The sequence below is a fragment of the Trichomycterus rosablanca genome, chromosome 21 (assembly GCF_030014385.1).
Source record: "Trichomycterus rosablanca isolate fTriRos1 chromosome 21, fTriRos1.hap1, whole genome shotgun sequence".
NCBI classification, from domain to species: domain Eukaryota; kingdom Metazoa; phylum Chordata; class Actinopteri; order Siluriformes; family Trichomycteridae; genus Trichomycterus; species Trichomycterus rosablanca.
The window spans coordinates 22,239,446-22,257,927 of record NC_086008.1 but is presented as its reverse complement, the minus strand read 5'-3'; the positions used below and the strand labels follow the sequence as shown (position 1 = coordinate 22,257,927).

At 38.3% G+C, this 18,482-nt stretch overlaps 2 protein-coding genes and 2 long non-coding RNA genes across 6 annotated transcripts; 2 read left to right on the top strand and 2 right to left on the bottom strand.

Moving 5' to 3' along the window:
• Positions 1–675: 675 nt before the first annotated feature.
• On the bottom strand, positions 676–5,144 carry LOC134335679 (uncharacterized). Of its 2 annotated transcripts, XR_010015641.1 has the most exons (5): positions 5,064–5,144; positions 3,857–3,926; positions 3,686–3,756; positions 3,114–3,298; positions 676–896 (listed from the first exon to the last, which is right to left on the bottom strand). It is a non-coding gene; the product is annotated as an uncharacterized LOC134335679 (long non-coding RNA). The 2 variants fall into 2 exon arrangements; XR_010015640.1 differs by lacking the exon at positions 5,064–5,144 and having other exon boundaries at positions 3,857–4,178.
• Positions 2,112–2,644, top strand: LOC134335680 (uncharacterized). The gene is made up of 2 exons (XR_010015642.1): positions 2,112–2,251; positions 2,465–2,644. It is a non-coding gene; the product is annotated as an uncharacterized LOC134335680 (long non-coding RNA).
• A 221-nt stretch (positions 5,145–5,365) lies between the features above and the next one.
• On the top strand, positions 5,366–14,331 carry LOC134335678 (H-2 class I histocompatibility antigen, Q9 alpha chain-like). The gene is made up of 7 exons (XM_063018265.1): positions 5,366–5,522; positions 9,905–10,162; positions 12,214–12,486; positions 12,779–13,057; positions 13,146–13,265; positions 13,436–13,468; positions 13,549–14,331. Exons 1-7 carry the CDS (start codon positions 5,459–5,461, stop codon positions 13,641–13,643), a joined length of 1,122 nt encoding a protein of 373 aa, XP_062874335.1. The 5' UTR covers positions 5,366–5,458; the 3' UTR covers positions 13,644–14,331.
• A 321-nt stretch (positions 14,332–14,652) lies between these two features.
• Positions 14,653–17,457, bottom strand: mmab (metabolism of cobalamin associated B). Of its 2 annotated transcripts, none has more exons than XM_063017838.1 (9): positions 17,230–17,453; positions 16,615–16,679; positions 16,410–16,503; positions 16,272–16,329; positions 15,986–16,058; positions 15,793–15,890; positions 15,646–15,710; positions 15,150–15,209; positions 14,653–14,802 (listed from the first exon to the last, which is right to left on the bottom strand). In XM_063017838.1, the coding sequence occupies exons 1-9, from the start codon at positions 17,328–17,330 to the stop codon at positions 14,718–14,720; spliced, it is 699 nt and encodes a 232-aa protein (XP_062873908.1). In that variant the 5' UTR covers positions 17,331–17,453; the 3' UTR covers positions 14,653–14,717. The 2 variants fall into 2 exon arrangements, with proteins under 2 accessions (XP_062873908.1, XP_062873909.1); XM_063017839.1 differs by having other exon boundaries at positions 14,753–14,840; positions 17,230–17,457.
• Positions 17,458–18,482: the final 1,025 nt, after the last annotated feature.

The window sequence follows — 18,482 nt, the reverse complement described above, 5'->3', positions numbered from 1 at the left end:
CAAGTTAAAACTCTACCATGCAAAGCGAAAGCCATATATCAACAACACCCAGAAACGCCGCCGGCTTCTCTGGAGCAACATATGCTGCCATCCAAGCAACGTCTTTTTCAGGGACGTCCCTGCTTATTTCAGCAAGACGATGCCAAGCCACCTTCTGCACGTGTTACAACAGCGTGGCTTCGTAGTAAAAGAGTGCGGGTACTAGACTGGCCTGCCTGCAGTCCAGACCTGTCTCCCATTGAAAATGTGTGGCGCACTGGCGGACTCACTGCAAAAAATGTGGAGTAAGATTTACTTAAAAAAACTTAGGAAAGTTTTTCCATGTACAAACTGCTAGTAAATTTAACAGACCATATATTCAAGTAAAAGTTACTCACAATTCTATCTGGATTTTACTAGAAATTCAAGTATATTTTAATAGCTGTATCTTAGTAGATTTTACTTAAACATTGCAGCACTAAAAGCATTAAAACATGGCTTATAAAATGCTATATTATATATATTATATATTATTAAAATGCTATATATTATTAAAATGCTATATTATAAAATGCCAAATAATTTTACATTATTCAATTCAACATCAATGATTATCATATACAAAAGCCACTATAACAGACAGACAACATTTTTTGTCAAACTTTTTTATTTGTTTTGCTCAATTAATGGAAATGCATTTTTACTTACAGTTCAGTGAACAAAATGTCTTTCAAACAGCGTGTTGTAAATGGAAAACAAACTATAAAAGTGTCACAGTGTAAGGACAAAATAAATGATATCAATCTTTTAAACACTTTTCTGAAAACTTGCAGTAAAAAAATAAAAATAGATTCAAGTAAAAGTGCAAGAGAAACCCTCGCTCCAGGTGTAGTTATCCTCCTGAACTCATCTTTCACCTAAGACAAAGTAAAAAAAAAAAACAAAGTTAGTAATTATAAAGTTTATGTAGAGCTCAGAATGTTATAATACATATTATAATTCAATTTTACTTTCTCAAGGTTTGCTCACAGGTCGCCTAATAATGCACATTTGTATTTGAAAGACCCGGGACTACACTCTAAGAAGTAATGTGTCATTTTTTCTACACAGCTACTGTGTCCTGCAGTCTGTAACACGTTTTGTGTCATTTCTGGCCCCTTTTTACACAGACACGTGTAAAGTAACTCCAATAGTTAGTCTACACATTTATGTGTAGAACTGTGAGAAAATACATTGTTTAAAAATATATATTTATTCAATTTTACTTAAATTTGTTGGATAAAATAATGGCATTTATGACTAAAAACATAGATTATTTCACATGTAAGATTTAAAATAAATTAATAAATAAAAATATGCGTTAACCAATCACATTTCTCCTATCAAGTATATCTGTGTTTCATGGTTGATTCCCTCTTTCTGGACCATGCAAGGAAAGGCAGCAGGACCCATCCTTATATCCTTATTGGTAAGTTGCAAAAGGAACTAATATTGACTTTGTTTTATTAATGTTTATGTAGTTCATGTTTATCAGTGTTTTGTTGTGTGTTTTATGAAGTCAAGCAAAGCTATAAAAAGTAGGTTTTAACCCTGTGACCTGTTTTAACAATCGACTTTAATTGACCATTGACTTAGTTAACTAAAAAAGGAGGCACTGAATTACATTAATATAAACCTAAGTTTGCTTTTCTGTTCCTATTGAGAAATAAATGTTCTGTTAAACCTGACTAGTCTTTCTTTTTATTGGTATTATTTATCGTTAGCCAACTGGCTAACCGTTAATTGGACTTTTAGTTTGCTCAAAATGGCACCAAAACAGACTGACTGTGGATAAAATTACCTCAGCAACCCTCTGTTTTTCGTTTTCTCAAGGTAATTTACTTAACTATGTGATTACACTGATTGAGTAACATTATTTAAGTTAAATCTCATTATGAGAAGCGAATTTTAATCATGCTAACATTTGTTTTAGCCTAGTTTAGCTCAGTTCGTTTTACTGAATCGGTTCTTTTAAATCATTTGTTTAAACGAATCGAAAAACTGAATCGATTGATTCATTAGTGGTCCTAATGCATTTGGTTCGGAAGTTCAGAATCGGTTCGGAAGAATCGGTTCTTTAAATCGAATCATTAGCAACATTGCTTATTGTTATTAGCATTAAAGTAGTAGTGGTGGATATATTTAGGGTAAAGCACAACCCTTCCAAAATGCATCATCCGATTTACTTTATTCTGGTAAAGGAAACATTTTAGCTTGTAGCTGTGGCTTTCAGGTGACTTGTTTAATAATTTGTTAAACAGCCTATGTGAATAATTAGACATCTGATGACAAATTTGGAGGATTATTAGTTGTGTTAGCTGATTACTCATTTGGTTGGTTGACTAATCAGAATGTTATTCAAAATATTAAATGTTGTAAACGCCTCAGTTCATATTTTGTAATGTGATTACACAGTACCTTGTGATATTGTTTGTCTTTCTTTTAGGACAGAGGAGCAGACGTGTTACGAGTTTTTGCAACCATCTTTAAGAATGGAAAAGTTCAAGGAAGATATATTTTGTACATTTACTGTTAAACTGTAATCTTGTTTTAATGTATTGTCACAAAAAAAGAATGTTATTTAACCATTGTAATATTATACAGTAAAATAAAATGGCTACATGTGTATTCGTCTTTATTTGACCCATATCACCCATTTTCTTGATTACACATAATCAACACACATTGTGTGTGTTAAGTATCCTAACACGGTGGGTGTGCAAAAACAGGATGACACATTTACTGTGTTTAAATCAACACAGTATGTGTCGTCCCTGAGCACACTCCGTACATGTGTTGAAATTCCACACAGTGTGTGTCGTTTTTAACACATGACTTTTTAGAGTGTACAGCCTCACACAGATTTATTTTTAAGTAGGAAAATGGGCTTTCATAATCATGAGACAAAAGAACTATTTTAGAACCAACATTTTAAGCCCACGTGCATTAAACGGAACAAGTTATCACGATTAACATAACTACATAACATTAATTCTGCCATGCTAACGGATGCTAATTTGGAGTCAATAGTGTAGAAAGTTAAACGACTTATTAACTGGCACGGTAATATAATTTCTTAAAAAATGACAACTTACCATAAAACAGTCCCCTTTGGCAAAAGTATGTCATCAACAACTGAAAAACTTAGACTCTAATGTAAAATTGTCCCTGTTGGCACCTACAGGCAGGATGAAGTTGGTAAGAGGTGGAAGTTCGTCCATGTAGGAGTCGACCCAGCTCTCCAGTTCTGCTACGTTCTCACCTCTGAACTCAGTCTTTTCTGGTTTAGAAGCAAAGAGAAAGTGGAAATAAACTTTCATTTCTAACCTGTGGGTTTAAATTCTTGATCTTCCAGCGGACACTGTTGAGTGCTTAAGTAGGGCTAAAATGGTATTGATAAAGATAGATTATAAACTATCAGAAACAAATAAAATAATACATTATTTTGTAGGGGTCTTGGGAATTTCACTTATTACTGTCATTATATTGGCATCAAAAACAACTAAATATTTTTTCTTCAGATGTAAAAACACTTAGAATTGTGTTTAAAATCGTGAATGAGAAGCAGAACTGGTTGTGGAGTGATAGAGATGTGTAGGATGATGTGGGATCTGGATGCTGAGCAACATCCAGGAGATAATAAAAAGTACCTGCTTCAAAATCGAACCTTAAAGATTGATTGAAGTGTGTTACTGATTACAGGGACCAAGAAGAAGCAGGCTGGAAGAGATTCTTGTGCTTAAATAAAACAAAGGTCAAGTTATTTGTCCAGATGACCAGAAGTTTGTTTATAAGAAAAGGCTGAGGAAAAAGGCAAACCCAACAACACTGTACCTACTGTAAAGCATGGTGGTGGTAGAGTTTTGTGCTCTGGAACTTCTTTGGCTGCCACTGGAACTAGTACATTGCTGAAACATTTTTAAATAGCTAAATCATTCTGAATAAGGTGGTGCAATCCATTAATATGTCTCATGCACTCTCAAATCTCAAACAATGTTTTTAACATCTTGTGGAATTCATGCCATGAATAAGCTGTTTTTAGAGCAACTGTGTTTCTGTTAGAATGTTTTTGATAAAGTGCTCTGCGAATGTACATATGTGTAATATTATTGACATCATTCATTTTAATAATTTTAGCAGCACCACCACTATAAAGATGTGTAATGTGGTCAGTTGATTTTCTAACCATGAAATTAGTTTTTTATTCATCAGCTGATGTTGATTTAATGTTGATTTTTCATCATCAACCACAAAGCAACAAATCTAACCACAATTTAACAATTTCAATGCTACTCTGGGTCAATGCTGTTCTGTGTCTTAATTAGTGTTGGATTAAAATGAATGCTCACATTTGTATCCTAGCTTTTGTAATACCATAGAATGTTTTCCTTATATGGTAAAGATCTTTGTGTCTTACAGCAAGAGACTATATGTGTAGGTATGTGTGTGTAGATGAACTAAAAATAACCTAATGACCGTTAACAACTATGTGTGTGTGTTAGACCCTGTCCTCTGAGCTTAGAGGAACAACTGAATGTATAGGTGTAGGTGGTTTTGAAATGGTTTTGCATGCAAGTGTTGTTTTACAGACAGCAGTTGACAGCTGAGAAACACCAAGATGGAGTAACCACAGCACAGATGCTTCCCTGTTCCTCTTTATGAACTGTGAAACCAACGAGATCAAGAACGGCTATGAGTGGTCAAGATGAAGACACCACTCACTTCCTCCTCCTCCTCTTAATAAAAGGCTGCACATGCCATGGATCAATGGACTTCTGCAGAGCTGTTCTGCATGCAAGGACCCTGAGCTCAGAATACTTTTACCAATTGCTTGTACTTATGTTTGAATAAACTTTGTCATGTTTAATTGAATCCTAGTGTCTAATCTTTCCTTGAATTCAGAACACGATATTAGCTGCTACAAAACATTAGCTAGCATTTTGGAATTACAATAGCGATTAATTATTACATTTTATTGATTTCGTTCAATCTAAAATAAATATGCAGTACAATTTGCTTAAAATAATAAATATTAAAAAGCTTACTTCAGAGGTTCTTTTTACTTAAAAAATCTCAAAATGCGTACTTTGGTAAGGGCTTCACAAACTTTTGTATTCAACTGTGTGTAAAACAGATTTAAATCTAATAAAATAATAAAATATAAACTTTCGTTTTTGTTCAGCCTTCAGCCTCAACATCAACCTGCAATTTTGATTTTACCTCAGCAACCGATGACGCGGCGACATCCTGAATTCTGATTGATCAAAATTCTGACGGGCTTCATTCTTATTGGTCAGATCTGGAATAGCTTTCTCCACCCTTAGAGCGGTGTGTCAGTGTAGTTGGTGTTTCTCTCCTGACTGGATTCGGTTTATAATCACAATAAAGATTTAATATTTTATATTTTATTATTATTATTATTTACTCTGGTTCCGGAGAAATGGACGCGTTTATCATGAGAGTTCTGCTTCTACTCAGCTGTGGGTTTGCTGCTGTTTCAGCAGGTGAGCACTAGAGTTTATATGTTAGTAAAAATATTAATAAATGATATAAAACATTACACTGAACATATTTATTACACAGAACTACAAACTATTACATATGTTTACACTATTACTCTTTATTTGTTCAAAACCAGGACATTTAATGTTTTATGTTTTATTCTTAGAATGTTAAATTCAGTAAATATGAGTAATTGTGTAGAAGTTTGTAGATCTGTAGTAAATGTTCTCACTTATATTCACACAGTGTTGAGTTTTGGTGATGATGCACTAAATGTTAAATGTGTTGAATATGTGGAACTGGGCCAGTGACGTCATCGTGTATACACTATAGAACTAGTGCAGGGAAAAACAAAAGTGTTAATTCATGGAGATTAAGGGAGAAAATCTGAAATATTTGGCTATGAACTGATGCTGTAATGTTATTATATTACATTTACAAGTAGAATTTTGGGTCTCCTGACTGGTCTTATGGTGTTATGTCCTGAAAATATGTTTTATATTTATTGTAAATGGGATTATAGAAAACAAAGCTGATAGAACATGAAAATAATTTGGTTTACAGGGACCAGAGTATTAATCTGTTACAGGGACCAAATTACTCATAAAGCCTCAGTTCTCTAAATTATTTTATTATTAAAATTATTATTTCGTGGCTAATAAGAACTAAAATGTTTCAGGCTAAATATAAAGTTTTTCTTGTTTAAAACTGGTAGATGTTGAATAAACCTAATAGAAGATTTTCTAACCTTTTTACTAAGAGTTTAAACTCACACTGATCTGTTGGCTGATTTTTAATGTCATGGAAGGTTTTTATTTGTTCTGTTTTAGAAAATAAATGATCAGCTTAATACAATTGACTGGATTTATTTCAGTCATAAATTCACATAAACATTTAAAAATAAAAATATTTTAAACCAAATTTAGTTTCATTTCTGAGCTGATGGAGGAGAATCTACCTGCTCACTGCTGATGATCTTTATAGCTGCTGATTATTTACAGCTGAATGTTTGGGTTTATTCTAATATAATGATAAATAAATAGTAAAGTAATAAAATTCTACTAACACGTGATCTAAATCCACCTTATTATTAATAATTATTAGAATAAAATCTGTAGGTACGGGAGGTGCAGAGATTCATTTATAATAAATAATAAACTAATAAAGAAAAACGTCACAATAAACACCAACATTAAACCAACAGCCTGAATAAAACTTTATTTACTCAGGAAACTAAAATTAAAAGTCATGAAGTGATAAATAATCACAGATTTAAATAAATTATTATTTATTATTTAGAAAGTTTCTCAATTGGTGGATTTCTAAGCTGATGGAGGAGAATCTGCTGCAGCAGGTGGATTAGTTATCAGTGAATATTCAGTAAATAATGTAATATTCAGATTTATTTTATTTATAATAATATAATTTTTAACTATTGATTCTCTACATGCAGGGGAGTTAATATAACCATATACGGCTTAATATAAATGTATTATTAAATAAATTAATTAATTAATATTTATTTAATATAAACACCAACATTAAACCAACAGTCTGACTTCAGTTGTGAGAATTTAACACTTTTATACTGTAAATAAAATAATAATATTAATAATAAAATAATAATAATAATAATCAGAGATCAGATCTCGTCTGTAACCTGATGGAGGAGAAACTTCCTGCTCACTGATGATGTAGATTATTTATATAACGTAGCTCCATGTTCTCTCCATATTCATCACACGCTTTATCCTGGTCAGGGTCACGGTGGGTCCAGTTCACCCCCTGATTTTGGAACAGAAGCTCCAACAAGCTAACTGTATAACGTTAGCGCCGATATAAGCGCTGTAGATAAATCTCTCCACATTTCTATAATCAGACGCTTTATCTCCTCACATCATCCAGCCCTGGTTCATAACGTTAGTGCAGATCCTCCAGCTTCATTCAGCTGTACAGAAGATCAGGGGTGGTGAGATGGAGGAGCTTTCAGAGCTTCTGGAGCTTCTCCTACACTGGAGCTGAAAGCAGAGAAAAACATCAGAATCCTCAAAGTGTCGCTCAGTTCAGTCCATCTGATGAGAAACTTTCAGTCATTGACTATCTGAAGCTCTTTCCTCCATCATCTGCTACTTTCACTTTCTGTACCAACCTGCACACGTCAGTTCTCCTCCACAACTGGTGATGCAGCCTGAATCCTGCATTCTGATTGGTCCAGATTCTGCTCCACCCTCCCCCTGGTGATGAGAGCCGGATCATTCCTGCTGAGAGAGACCAGGAGGAGAAGCAGGAGGAGACGCAGGAGGAGATCAGGAGAAGATCAGGAGTTCTCCTCCTCTGAAACCTCCACTGTTATTAGGAGGTGAAAGTGGTGGCTGGTTACTGTTGGTGTGTGTTTGATGGGATTTGGTTCTGGTTGTGATGTAAACTATGCTATTGACTGTTACTATGTTACTATGCACAAGTTTCTTTAATTTCTGCAACTTACTCGCATTTTTGCACCTTATTTAATTTTTAAGCACCTTATCGGCATTGCCGTTTTACGCTGCAAATGTACAACATGCCACTACCTCATGAACCATTGTACCATCTATTCACCATCATGTACTAACACTTGTCTTTAGTCCTGTCTTCTAAATTACTTGTTTAGATTAGGGATAATTAGGAATATATTTTGTAGTTATTTATTATAGGATTTTTTGTATTTATTGTTGTATTTACACTGTTTTGTTTTGTCTTGCACTTTTTGTACCGTGTTACACCGTGATCCTAGAGGAACGCTGTTTCGTTTCAATATGTACTTGTATGTAGCTGAAATGACAATAAAACCTCTCTGACTCTGACTCTGACTCTGATGGAGAACTGTAGCGTGGTGATGAACCTTCTGCTGCTTCTCATGTTTTCTCTTCATGGTTCCTCAGCAGGTCAGTTCAGGAACTGATTTTAGTTCCATTATTACAATCAGATCTCTTCAGCTCTCACGAGAAGCATCAGATCCATCAGAACATTCAGACTTTTAGATCAGACGAGAGTTAAAACAAGACGAGTCTGAATATTTCTGATGATTTCAGAGTTTAGATTAAAATCATATTTTTGATGTTTTTATTTCTTCAGCACAGTAAACCTGATCAGATCTGAACACAGAGACGTGTTTCACTTCCACATCGTGTTTTAGTTTCTTCTTTTATCCTACACACACACCAGCTCCACAATCATCACTGTGTTACCTAAAGTATGTGGACACCTGAGCACCAGCTTATTGAGATCACATTCCAACCATGTGGGTTCATATAGAGTATAGAGAGGACCTTCCCCAAACTGTTTAGCACCAACTCTCACACTCACACCTAGGAGTAATTTTAGTAATTTGCTTAATCCACCTTCTGCAGAGCACCTGGAGGAACACACACACACACACACAGGAGGACATGCCAAACACAGACAGTGACAGGTGTAAGGATCAAACCCAGCTATCCAGGATTCATGTTGCTATGCAGCACCCACTCTGTCAGGGTTGTTTTGATTATTTAAGATATTATATGACCAAAAGTATGTGGACACCTTTTCTATATAATGAGTTCTGGTGTTTCAGCCACATCCATTGCTAAAAAGTAAAAACAACAGTTTGGGGAAGGCCCTCACCTGGCCCAGCATGACCGTGGTCTGTAAAGACGTGGTTTGTTTTATTTAGCTTGGTGTGGAGGAACTTCAGTCCTGACCTCAATTTCACTGAACACTTTTGGGATGAATTGGAATGTTGATTGTGAGCCAGACCTTCTCATTCAGCATCAGTGCCTGACCTCACATACGCTTGTTTTATTGAGTAGGCACAAATCCTCATAGACACGCTCCAAATTCCAAATGTTATATTTTTTGGATTGGTATGTCAGAATTTACCATTCGGTCCCAATATTTATGGTCATGAACGTTTTACACAATGAAACAATCTCACGGTCGGGTGTCCACATACTTTTGGTTCTGCAGGAGCTGGATCAGGTGTATTGTGAGGCGTGTTGAGGGGATTTAAATAAAAAAGGTTTAAAACAAACTGCATGACGAGGTAAAAATGACCTGTTTAGATTCTACACTAAATATAAACAAACAAGCTGCTCGTTAACTGTTCCTGTATTAGATGATGATGATAAAAGTGTAATCTTATAAACGATACTCATTCTACCTGATACTGATGATCATGGAGACGCTGAGCGGATCATTCACTGACTGTAATAAAGGGGGCGGAGCATCAATTCACCAGCGCATCATTCAACTGAATTCTGATCTGATTCTAATTACATTCAATTATCTGATATTAATAAAACACGTCTGATTAGAAAAAAATATTGAAAATTTTTTCTTGTGTTAACAGAAAAATGTAAATATTTTACAGGAACTCATTCACTACAGTACTTCTACACTGGAGCCAGAGGGATTAATTTCCCAGAATTCACTATTGTCGGTATGATGGATGGAGGCCAGTTTGTGTACTATGACAGCAACATGAAGAAGATGATCCCAAAGACGGAGTGGATAAAGAAGAATGAGGGTCCAGATTACTGGAAGATGGAGACTGACAAACAGCAGGGAACTGAGGAGAGCTTCAAAGTTGGTGTCACTACACTGATGGAGCGCTTCAACCAGACTGAAGGTAAAAGTGCTGAATCCAGAACAACGTCTCTGTTCTCACATTCACATCTTCTAATCCTCAACACATTTCTACATCTATTAACCTTCAGATTTATTTCTACAGCTCTCACTAACACTTTCTCTCACTAACAGCAGAAATATGTGGACACCACTTCAACATCAACATGTACAAACTCCAGTCTGAAGCTTAAACACCAGTTTAGTTTGTAGAGCTAAAAGAGGAGGAACCTCCATCAGCCTGATGGGATTTAACCTCACACCCTTCTCTGTAACAGTCACATGATCCAGAACATCACAATAATCATAAGAACTTTATCATGTAGAATAAAGACGAGGGGGGGGGGGATCAGAGTGGGATTGTGGGTAATGAGATCAGTCCTGAGGTGAAACTCTCTCCTGCTGGAACGGTGGGGGGGGCGAGAAAGTGACACGCCCAAATTCATCTTTTATTTTCCCACCACAATAAGGTGAAATTCACACCTGTATTGAGGGAGGAGTTAAACCCACACCTGTATTGAGGGAGGAGTTAAACCCACACCTGTATTGAGGGAGGAGTTAAACTCACACCTGTATTGAGGGTGGAGTTACATTCACACCTGTATTGAGGGTGGAGTTAAATTCACACCTGTATTGAGGGTGAAGTTAAACCCACACCTGTATTGAGGGCGGAGTTAAATTCACACCTGTATTGAGGGTGGACTTAAACTCACACCTGTATTGAGGGCAGAGTTAAACTCACACCTGTATTGAGGGTGGAGTTAAACTCACACCTGTATTGAGGGGGGAGTTAAACTCACACCTGTATTGAGGGTGGAGTTAAACTCACACCTGTATTGAGGGGGGAGTTAAACTCACACCTGTATTGAGGGAGGAGTTAAATTCACACCTGTATTGAGGGAGGAGTTAAACTCACACCTGTATTGAGGGCGGAGTTAAATTCACACCTGTATTGAGGGTGGACTTAAACTCACACCTGTATTGAGGGCGGAGTTAAACTCACACCTGTATTGAGGGTGGAGTTAAACTCACACCTGTATTGAGGGAGGAGTTAAACCCACACCTGTATTGAGGGTGGAGTTAAACCCACATCTGTATTGAGGGAGGAGTTAAACACACACCTGTATTGAGGGTGGAGTTAAACCCACATCTGTATTGAGGGTGGAGTTAAACTCACACCTCTATTGAGGGGGGAGTTAAACCCACACCTGTATTGAGGGTGGAGTTAAACTCACACCTGTATTGAGGGTGAAGTTAAACCCACACCTGTATTGAGGGAGGAGTTAAACACACACCTGTATTGAGGGTGAAGTTAAACCCACACCTGTATTGAGGGAGGAGTTAAACACACACCTGTATTGAGGGTGGAGTTAAACCCACATCTGTATTGAGGGAGGAGTTAAACACACACCTGTATTGAGGGTGGAGTTAAACTCACACCTGTATTGAGGGTGAAGTTAAACCCACATCTGTATTGAGGGTGAAGTTAAATTCACACCTGTATTGAGGGAGGAGTTAAACTCACACCTGTATTGAGGGTGGAGTTAAACTCACACCTGTATTGAGGGTGGAGTTAAACTCACACCTGTATTGAGGGTGGAGTTAAATTCACACCTGTATTGAGGGTGGAGTTAAATTCACACCTGTATTGAGGGTGGAGTTAAATTCACACCTGTATTGAGGGTGGAATTAAACTGTGACGTGTTTGAGCTTCATTCTACTCGCTGATCCAAAATCACAGCGCAGCAGCAGCGTCTAAATCTAGATGGTTTATTTCCTCCAATCAGCTTCCAGATCTTCAGGAGCAGAAATGAAAGGTGTGAATGTGAGTGAATGAATGATGGAGATGAAGCTCAGTGTCCTTGTGTTTAAGTGTACAAGTGAAAGAACAGCAGAATTTTGTTTAAACTTTTCTAGTTTATTTCGGTTGGTCAGTACAGAAGCTCCACCCACTATCAGACATGCTAATCATAAAGCTAATCAGATCTAGCAGCTCTTTTTCTTAATATTCATTTGTGTGTGTGTGTGTGTGTGTGTGTGTGTGTGTGTCTGCAGGAGTTCATGTAGTGCAGTGGATGTACGGCTGTGAGCGTGATGATGATGGTACTGTTAGAGGATACGATCAGCACGGTTATGATGGAGAAGATTTCATCAGTCTGGATCTGAAAACTGGAACCTGGACTGCAGCAAACGCTAAAGCTGTACATACCAAACACAAGTGGGAATCTGCGGGTGTGGCTAATTACAAGAAGAACTACCTGGAGAAGACCTGTATTGAGTGGTTGGAGAAGTACGTGTCGTACGGCAGAGAGACTCTGGAGAGGAAAGGTAACGAGTTTCATCTTCTCTGTTACTGTAACTACATTCATCATCATCCAGGTTTATCTCTCAATCTGATCTTCATCCTGCACATCAACTTTATTCATCAGGAACCAGATCAGAACACACACACACACTCACACACTCTCATACACTGATCATCAGAGGAATGGTGTGTAACAGTGTGTGTGATTAAATGTGCTGAATAAAATGAGTGAAATTTACGCTGAATTCTTTCAAATTCTGCTGCTTCATGAGAACCAGAATCTGAGCAGTCCTGTTTCCCTCTGTGTTTCTGCAGATCGTCCTGAAGCCTCCGTGTTCCACAAGCACTTCCCTCAACCAGAGCTGGTGTGTCACGCTACAGGTTTCTTCCCCAGAGATCTGGTGATGTCCTGGCAGAAGAACGGAGAGGAAATGCACGAGGACGTGGAGATCACAACCACTGCACCAAACCAGGATGGAACCTTCCAGAAGAGAGCCGCTCTGAGAGTCTCACCTGAGGAGCTGAAGGAACATGAATACACCTGTGTGGTTCAGCACAGCAGCCTGGAGAAGGACTTAGTGCTTAAAGCTCCAGGTAGGAGAACCACGTTCCTGTAGAATCTCCACATTTCTATTGTGAAAGTGTGATTAGAGCTTCTAATAGAGCTTCTGTTCTGGTTCAGGTTCTGTAGATGTAGATGTAGGTGGAGGATCTCTTGGTATCATCGTTGGTGCAGTCGTGGCTGTTCTTGCTCTGGTTGCTCTGATTGCTGGAGTTTGGTTCTGGAAGAAGAAGAATTCTGGTAAGAAGATAAAAGTGATTTCAGGAGAACGAATGTCGAGACTTTTTGATTCTTAAACTGGATTTATTGAGTAAATGAAAGTAGATGAAGAACTTCAGGTCCATTCAGCAGTAGATCATCTAGAGTTCAGAGTTCCTGTAATAACTGCGGCTTCATCCTCTTTCTTTCAGGCTTCAAACCAGTTCCAGCAAAACCCAACAGCTGTAAGTGCTTTTTCTTTTAAACAAATACTTAATTTTACCAAGCTGTGTTGTTAATTTTACACCATTTTACTTTTATACAGCCTGTAAAATGGATTATGAACATCTCGGCTCTGACTCTACAATGTCATCCACATCCTCCAACGACTCTGATGCTCCTTTAATGAAGAAAAAATAAGTTAACCTGACAACTGGAACGAGGAGCCAGAGATGAAGAACTCTCTCAAACATCCACACACATCTGCAGATCTTTCCTTTTCTTCTTCTGGAGGGGGTTTATACTGAGAGTCTCTTATTCATGTTAGATGGAATTATTGGGGAGAGTTTTTTTTTTTTTAAAGCTGTATGATTACTTCTGTTCTTCTGAATCTGCTCCCAGAACTGCAGCTTTCTATCATTATTAACCCCACAGTTCCCAGAATGCACCAGGGCTGATGGATCTGTTCAGTTCCAGTGACTGAAGAACCAGATTCAAGCTGGTGGAGAAGCTGCAGGTTGTTTCAGGAGGACGAGGAGATGATTTACTCTCTATATAAAGTTCCTGTAGAATTCAATAGAAATTTTGTACGTTTGAATCCAGTGAAGTTGAAAATGTTTGATGTTGAAAGTAAATTGGTGTAAATGTGAGACTTTGTTGAAGAGATTTGATGAAACTATAAAAGATCAGGAGCGAGAGGAGCAGAATCATGGAGTTCATGCTGGATCATCATCAGTTCAAGCTTCTCTTGATGATGCGCTGGTGCCTCGAATTATTTATAATTTCACTGTAAATGATTCTGAAAGGAATTTGTACATTTGTACAGTTTAAATCTCTTATATAAGATCTCTGTAGTGTCTTGATAAATAATAAACTCTATTTTTCTATATGTGTGGATGAACTGATTATTATTACTGTCTTAATGCTGATCATAAATATGTGGACGTGTTTCAATAGCATTAAACATTTTGCTCCACCTACAAGAGCATCAAACCTTCAAAATATTCTGTTCATGCCCAAATCTGTCCTGATCATCATCACCTCTTGATCTGCTTCTTGTGTGTGACTGTTAAACAGATGCTAAAGCACAGACTGGCCAAGTCACCAAGCCACCGAATTGAATTACGTTCATGAACTGAAACTAGAGTATCAGAGAATCTTCAGCTTTATGTAACTGAACAGCTCATGATAGATAAGAAAAACAAAACTATAAAGAAAAACTTTAATTTATTTGTGTGAAAGTAACAGAAGTATCAGAGCAGAGTTTGCAGGTCCTCATTCAGGTCTCCTGTAGATCTTCTCCACGTTTCCTTCTTTAATAGCCGCATATCTGGCCAGTGTGAAGAGATAATCACTCAACCTGAGGAACCGAAGCAGAACATCAGAGCGGCACCAGAACTGAGAACCAAAGAACAAGAACGTTTTGGATTTAAAGTCAGTGTAAGCTCCACATATATTGTATCCTGCATCACTTTACATCTCCCTGGAGATATATGGAGGGTATATGGTCTGTATATAGCGTGGCGGCATCTACCTATGAATACCAGGGAGCAGTAACACTCTTCATATGAGCTACAGTGTTTACAGCTCTGTTAAGGAAAGGTGTGTGTGTGTGTGTGTGTGTGTGTTGCGCAAGTCATTTTCTGTTTCCTGTTACACCATGAATGTAAAGCAGCTCTGGATATAAAAAAGCTCACAAGTTTTTACCTGTTGAGATATTTGGAGACGTTGGGATCGGCCTCACCTGAACGCACTATAGGAGCCACACTGCACAGAATAAAACAAGTATTACTTATACCAGGGTGTCATAACCACAGGGCCGTAGATCACAAGTGGGCTGTAAACCAGAAAGCCAGTCAGTGGGGGTTGGAGTTATGATCATACTAAGGTAAACACAATGTTGTTCAGAATCACGGTACATACTTCTGCAGAGGCGTCACAAATCTGTAATATCAAACCAAACTGGCTTAGCAAGATTATTTAATAACAGCTCAGAGATATGAGACGAACATCCACACCCTGAGCATTAAAGACATGCAACCACTGCAGCGCCACCATGCTGCAACACTTGTACCTGCAGAACTTTGTACTATGAACTTCATAGTAAGGTGTGACTTCAGGTTTAGGTTGAGAATGACTGACCTTTATATTGAGATATTTGGAAATGTACTGCAGTTATATGGTGTGTGGGTGTGGCACTGACCATCGCTCAGCCCGGCGACACACAGCTCGAGCTACATGTAGGCTGGCGCTGCTTTTCCCCCCAGACTGCAGAGAATAAAACACAATAAGAGACGCGAGGACAGGAGCACTTAGATTTTAATGTAAAAATGTCCCTGATGGCACCTACAGGCAGGATGAAGTTGGTAAGAGGTGGAAGTTCGTCCGTGTAGGAGTCGATCCAGCTCTCCAGTTCTGCTACGTTCTCACCACTGAACTCGGTCTTCTCTGGTTTAGAAGCAAAGAGAAAGTGGAAATAAACTTTCAGCGCTCGGTCTCTGATTTTAATGCAAATACAGAGAAGCTGCAGGTTGCAGACGCACTTATGTGGCTCTCACGGGCCGACGAGCGAGGAGCGGCGATGTTCGAACCCAAGTCCTGCAGCACACACTGGATCTGGAAGATGAAACACTGAACTCACTAATGATACTCGTTTAAATGTTACTGTAAAACACTAAAACTTCAGCAAAACATCATTAGCATCAGCTCACGGACAGATGACCTTACATGAATGGAACTTTATCATTAAAGCATCCCCACACTTTTGGGTTGAGACCATTTTGGGTGAGTGCAGGGTGATATTGCAACAGTGCTCATGTCAGTACTCACCTTGTCCAGCTGATGGGTGAAGGAGTGACCCTTCTCCAGGCAGAACTCTCTAGCCAGTCTGAAAATAAAGTACGTTTGCATGATGAAGGCTTTCTCACATCACAGGGATCATCAGATGAACGAGCAAACACAGTTTACCCAATGACAGATGACAGCTCATCTGTGGTTCCCAACGCCTGGAAAATCTGATCCTCTTTGGGTCGCCTCTCTCCTGTGAAAGTGCCGGAAAATCCTGAAATAAAAAAAATCGTGGTGTAAAAATCAGAAACGATCAGATCAGGCTGAATGTTTTTATGTCTTGTGTGTACAAAATAAAGAAATGAAAAAAGGAAAGGTGAGGAACCTTTGTCTCCTGTTTTGGTGTAGATCTTGGGAATCGGCCGGTCATCCTCCGACTTTGTACCAAAACTGAGTGAGGTAAAAGAGTCACAGGTAAGAGGGGAACTGACACGTTTGGTTCTTTTTAATAGCAGTACGAGTAGTTACTCAATGCTTTAAGATGACAGAGTTCATTCAGTTCTACATGAAGCCGACTTTTGCAAAGTCTTTCCCCAGATGTTTAATCTTGTTAGAAGTCATGACTGACCCCGGACGCTGCTAGATGAAGTGTTTGTGGAACTGGTCATTATAAAATTTAATACCAACATGGTTTCTGAGGTCTTAGATTTGATCCTTGTTACTGTTTATAAGGAGTTTTGCATGTTCCCCACTGTTTTATCCCACCTCAAAAGAAAATATAAGATGGATTGGCTACACTAAACTGACCCTGGATGCATAAGTGTGTCCTTGTGTTTCTCAGTAGTACCGAACCCACCACGACCCTGATCAGCAGAACTGGTTAGTAAAAATAACTGAATATCACGATGTTCCACTGATGATCGCTGACTGAATGATCAGATCAGGTTATAAAGCCTCGGTGTTTCTGTATGAAGGAGAAAGTAAAAGTCAGCTCTTCTACCTTCTCTGTACGGAGGATATAATCTGCAGCCGCTGCCATTTTAAACCGGTTCTAACCTGAAGAGCACAGCGGCTAAACCGAACCAGGCACGATGACGTCATTGACCCGGGTTATATATGTGTGTAGGATAAATCAGAGCGGTACGGCTCTGGGATAAATGAAGCGTTTCTACATGTAAATAGAGTCCAGGTGTAGCGACCAAAACAACCCCCCTGCAGAACTGGTACCCCCTACGTCACAGCTACTATTCTATTGGCTAAAATAAACCACGTGGTAACGTGTGGCCGTTGACACGTAGTTATTTGAAAACGTTATCATCAGTTAGTTCGTCCTTGTAAACAACATAAGTAAACATGTATGGATTTTTATTTTAAGTGTTTGGATATTTATTTGAAGTTAAAACACACCTCCTGCACGTATTGAGAGCTAACCAGATTACAGTGAGAAAGTTCACATGAACACAGAGAGAACATGTCAAGCTATTCACACTGAGTTTGTTTATTAGGACTTTTAACGTCATGTTTTACACTTTGGTTACATTCATGACAGGAACGGTACTTACTCATTACACAAGATTCATCAGTTCACAAGGTTGTATCAAACACGGTCATGGACAATTTAGTGTCTGTGGGAGGACACCGGAGCACCCGGAGGAAACCCACGCGGACACGGGGAGAACATGCAAACTCCACACAGGAAGGACCCGGACCACCCCACCTGGGGATCGACCCATGACCTTGCTGTGAGGCGACAGTGCTACCATGCCGCCCCTATTCACATTGAGTAAAGCTGTCTTAAATTTAATTGGACACAGTAAAAATCTTGCAAAAGGGCATATTAATGTCCATGGTTTATAATTTTTAACTGTTATTAGGACATTGAACATTATAGTATTTATTAATAATCACTAGTTCTTCTCTGAATATATGAATTACATTTGAAACCTATTTCCTTTCATTGACTCCAGATTATATATATATATATAATTCCAATATTAGATTTGTAATAATTATGAGAAGTTAAATCAGTCTACTACGGAGCCCCTAAGGTGACATCCTCTGAAAAAAAAATAACGCGTGGCCACGACTTAGTAACGCTTTCCCACGCCTTATTAACGCGTGGCCACGACTTACTTAACGCGTTCCCACGCCTTACTAACGCGTTCCCACGCCTTAATAACGCGTGGCCACGACTTAGTAAGGAGTGGGAATGAGATCGTGGCCACGACTTAAAAAGGTTGAAACAGTTGAATA

Bases quoted from the DNA above. Each gene is read 5' to 3' on its own strand.
- mmab (XM_063017838.1), bottom strand. From the start codon at position 17,330: ATGACGTCATCGTGCCTGGTTCGGTTTAGCCGCTGTGCTCTTCAGGTT. The intron at 15,891-15,985 runs GTGCGTCTGCAA...CTTCTAAACCAG, and splicing joins GGCCCGTGAGAGCCACATAA to AGAAGACCGAGTTCAGTGGT. The intron at 15,711-15,792 runs GTAGGTGCCATC...TATTCTCTGCAG, and splicing joins TTACCAACTTCATCCTGCCT to TCTGGGGGGAAAAGCAGCGC.
- LOC134335678 (XM_063018265.1), top strand. From the start codon at position 5,459: ATGGACGCGTTTATCATGAGAGTTCTGCTTCTACTCAGCTGTGGGTTT. The intron at 5,523-9,904 runs GTGAGCACTAGA...AATATTTTACAG, and splicing joins GTTTGCTGCTGTTTCAGCAG to GAACTCATTCACTACAGTAC. The intron at 13,266-13,435 runs GTAAGAAGATAA...TCTTTCTTTCAG, and splicing joins CTGGAAGAAGAAGAATTCTG to GCTTCAAACCAGTTCCAGCA.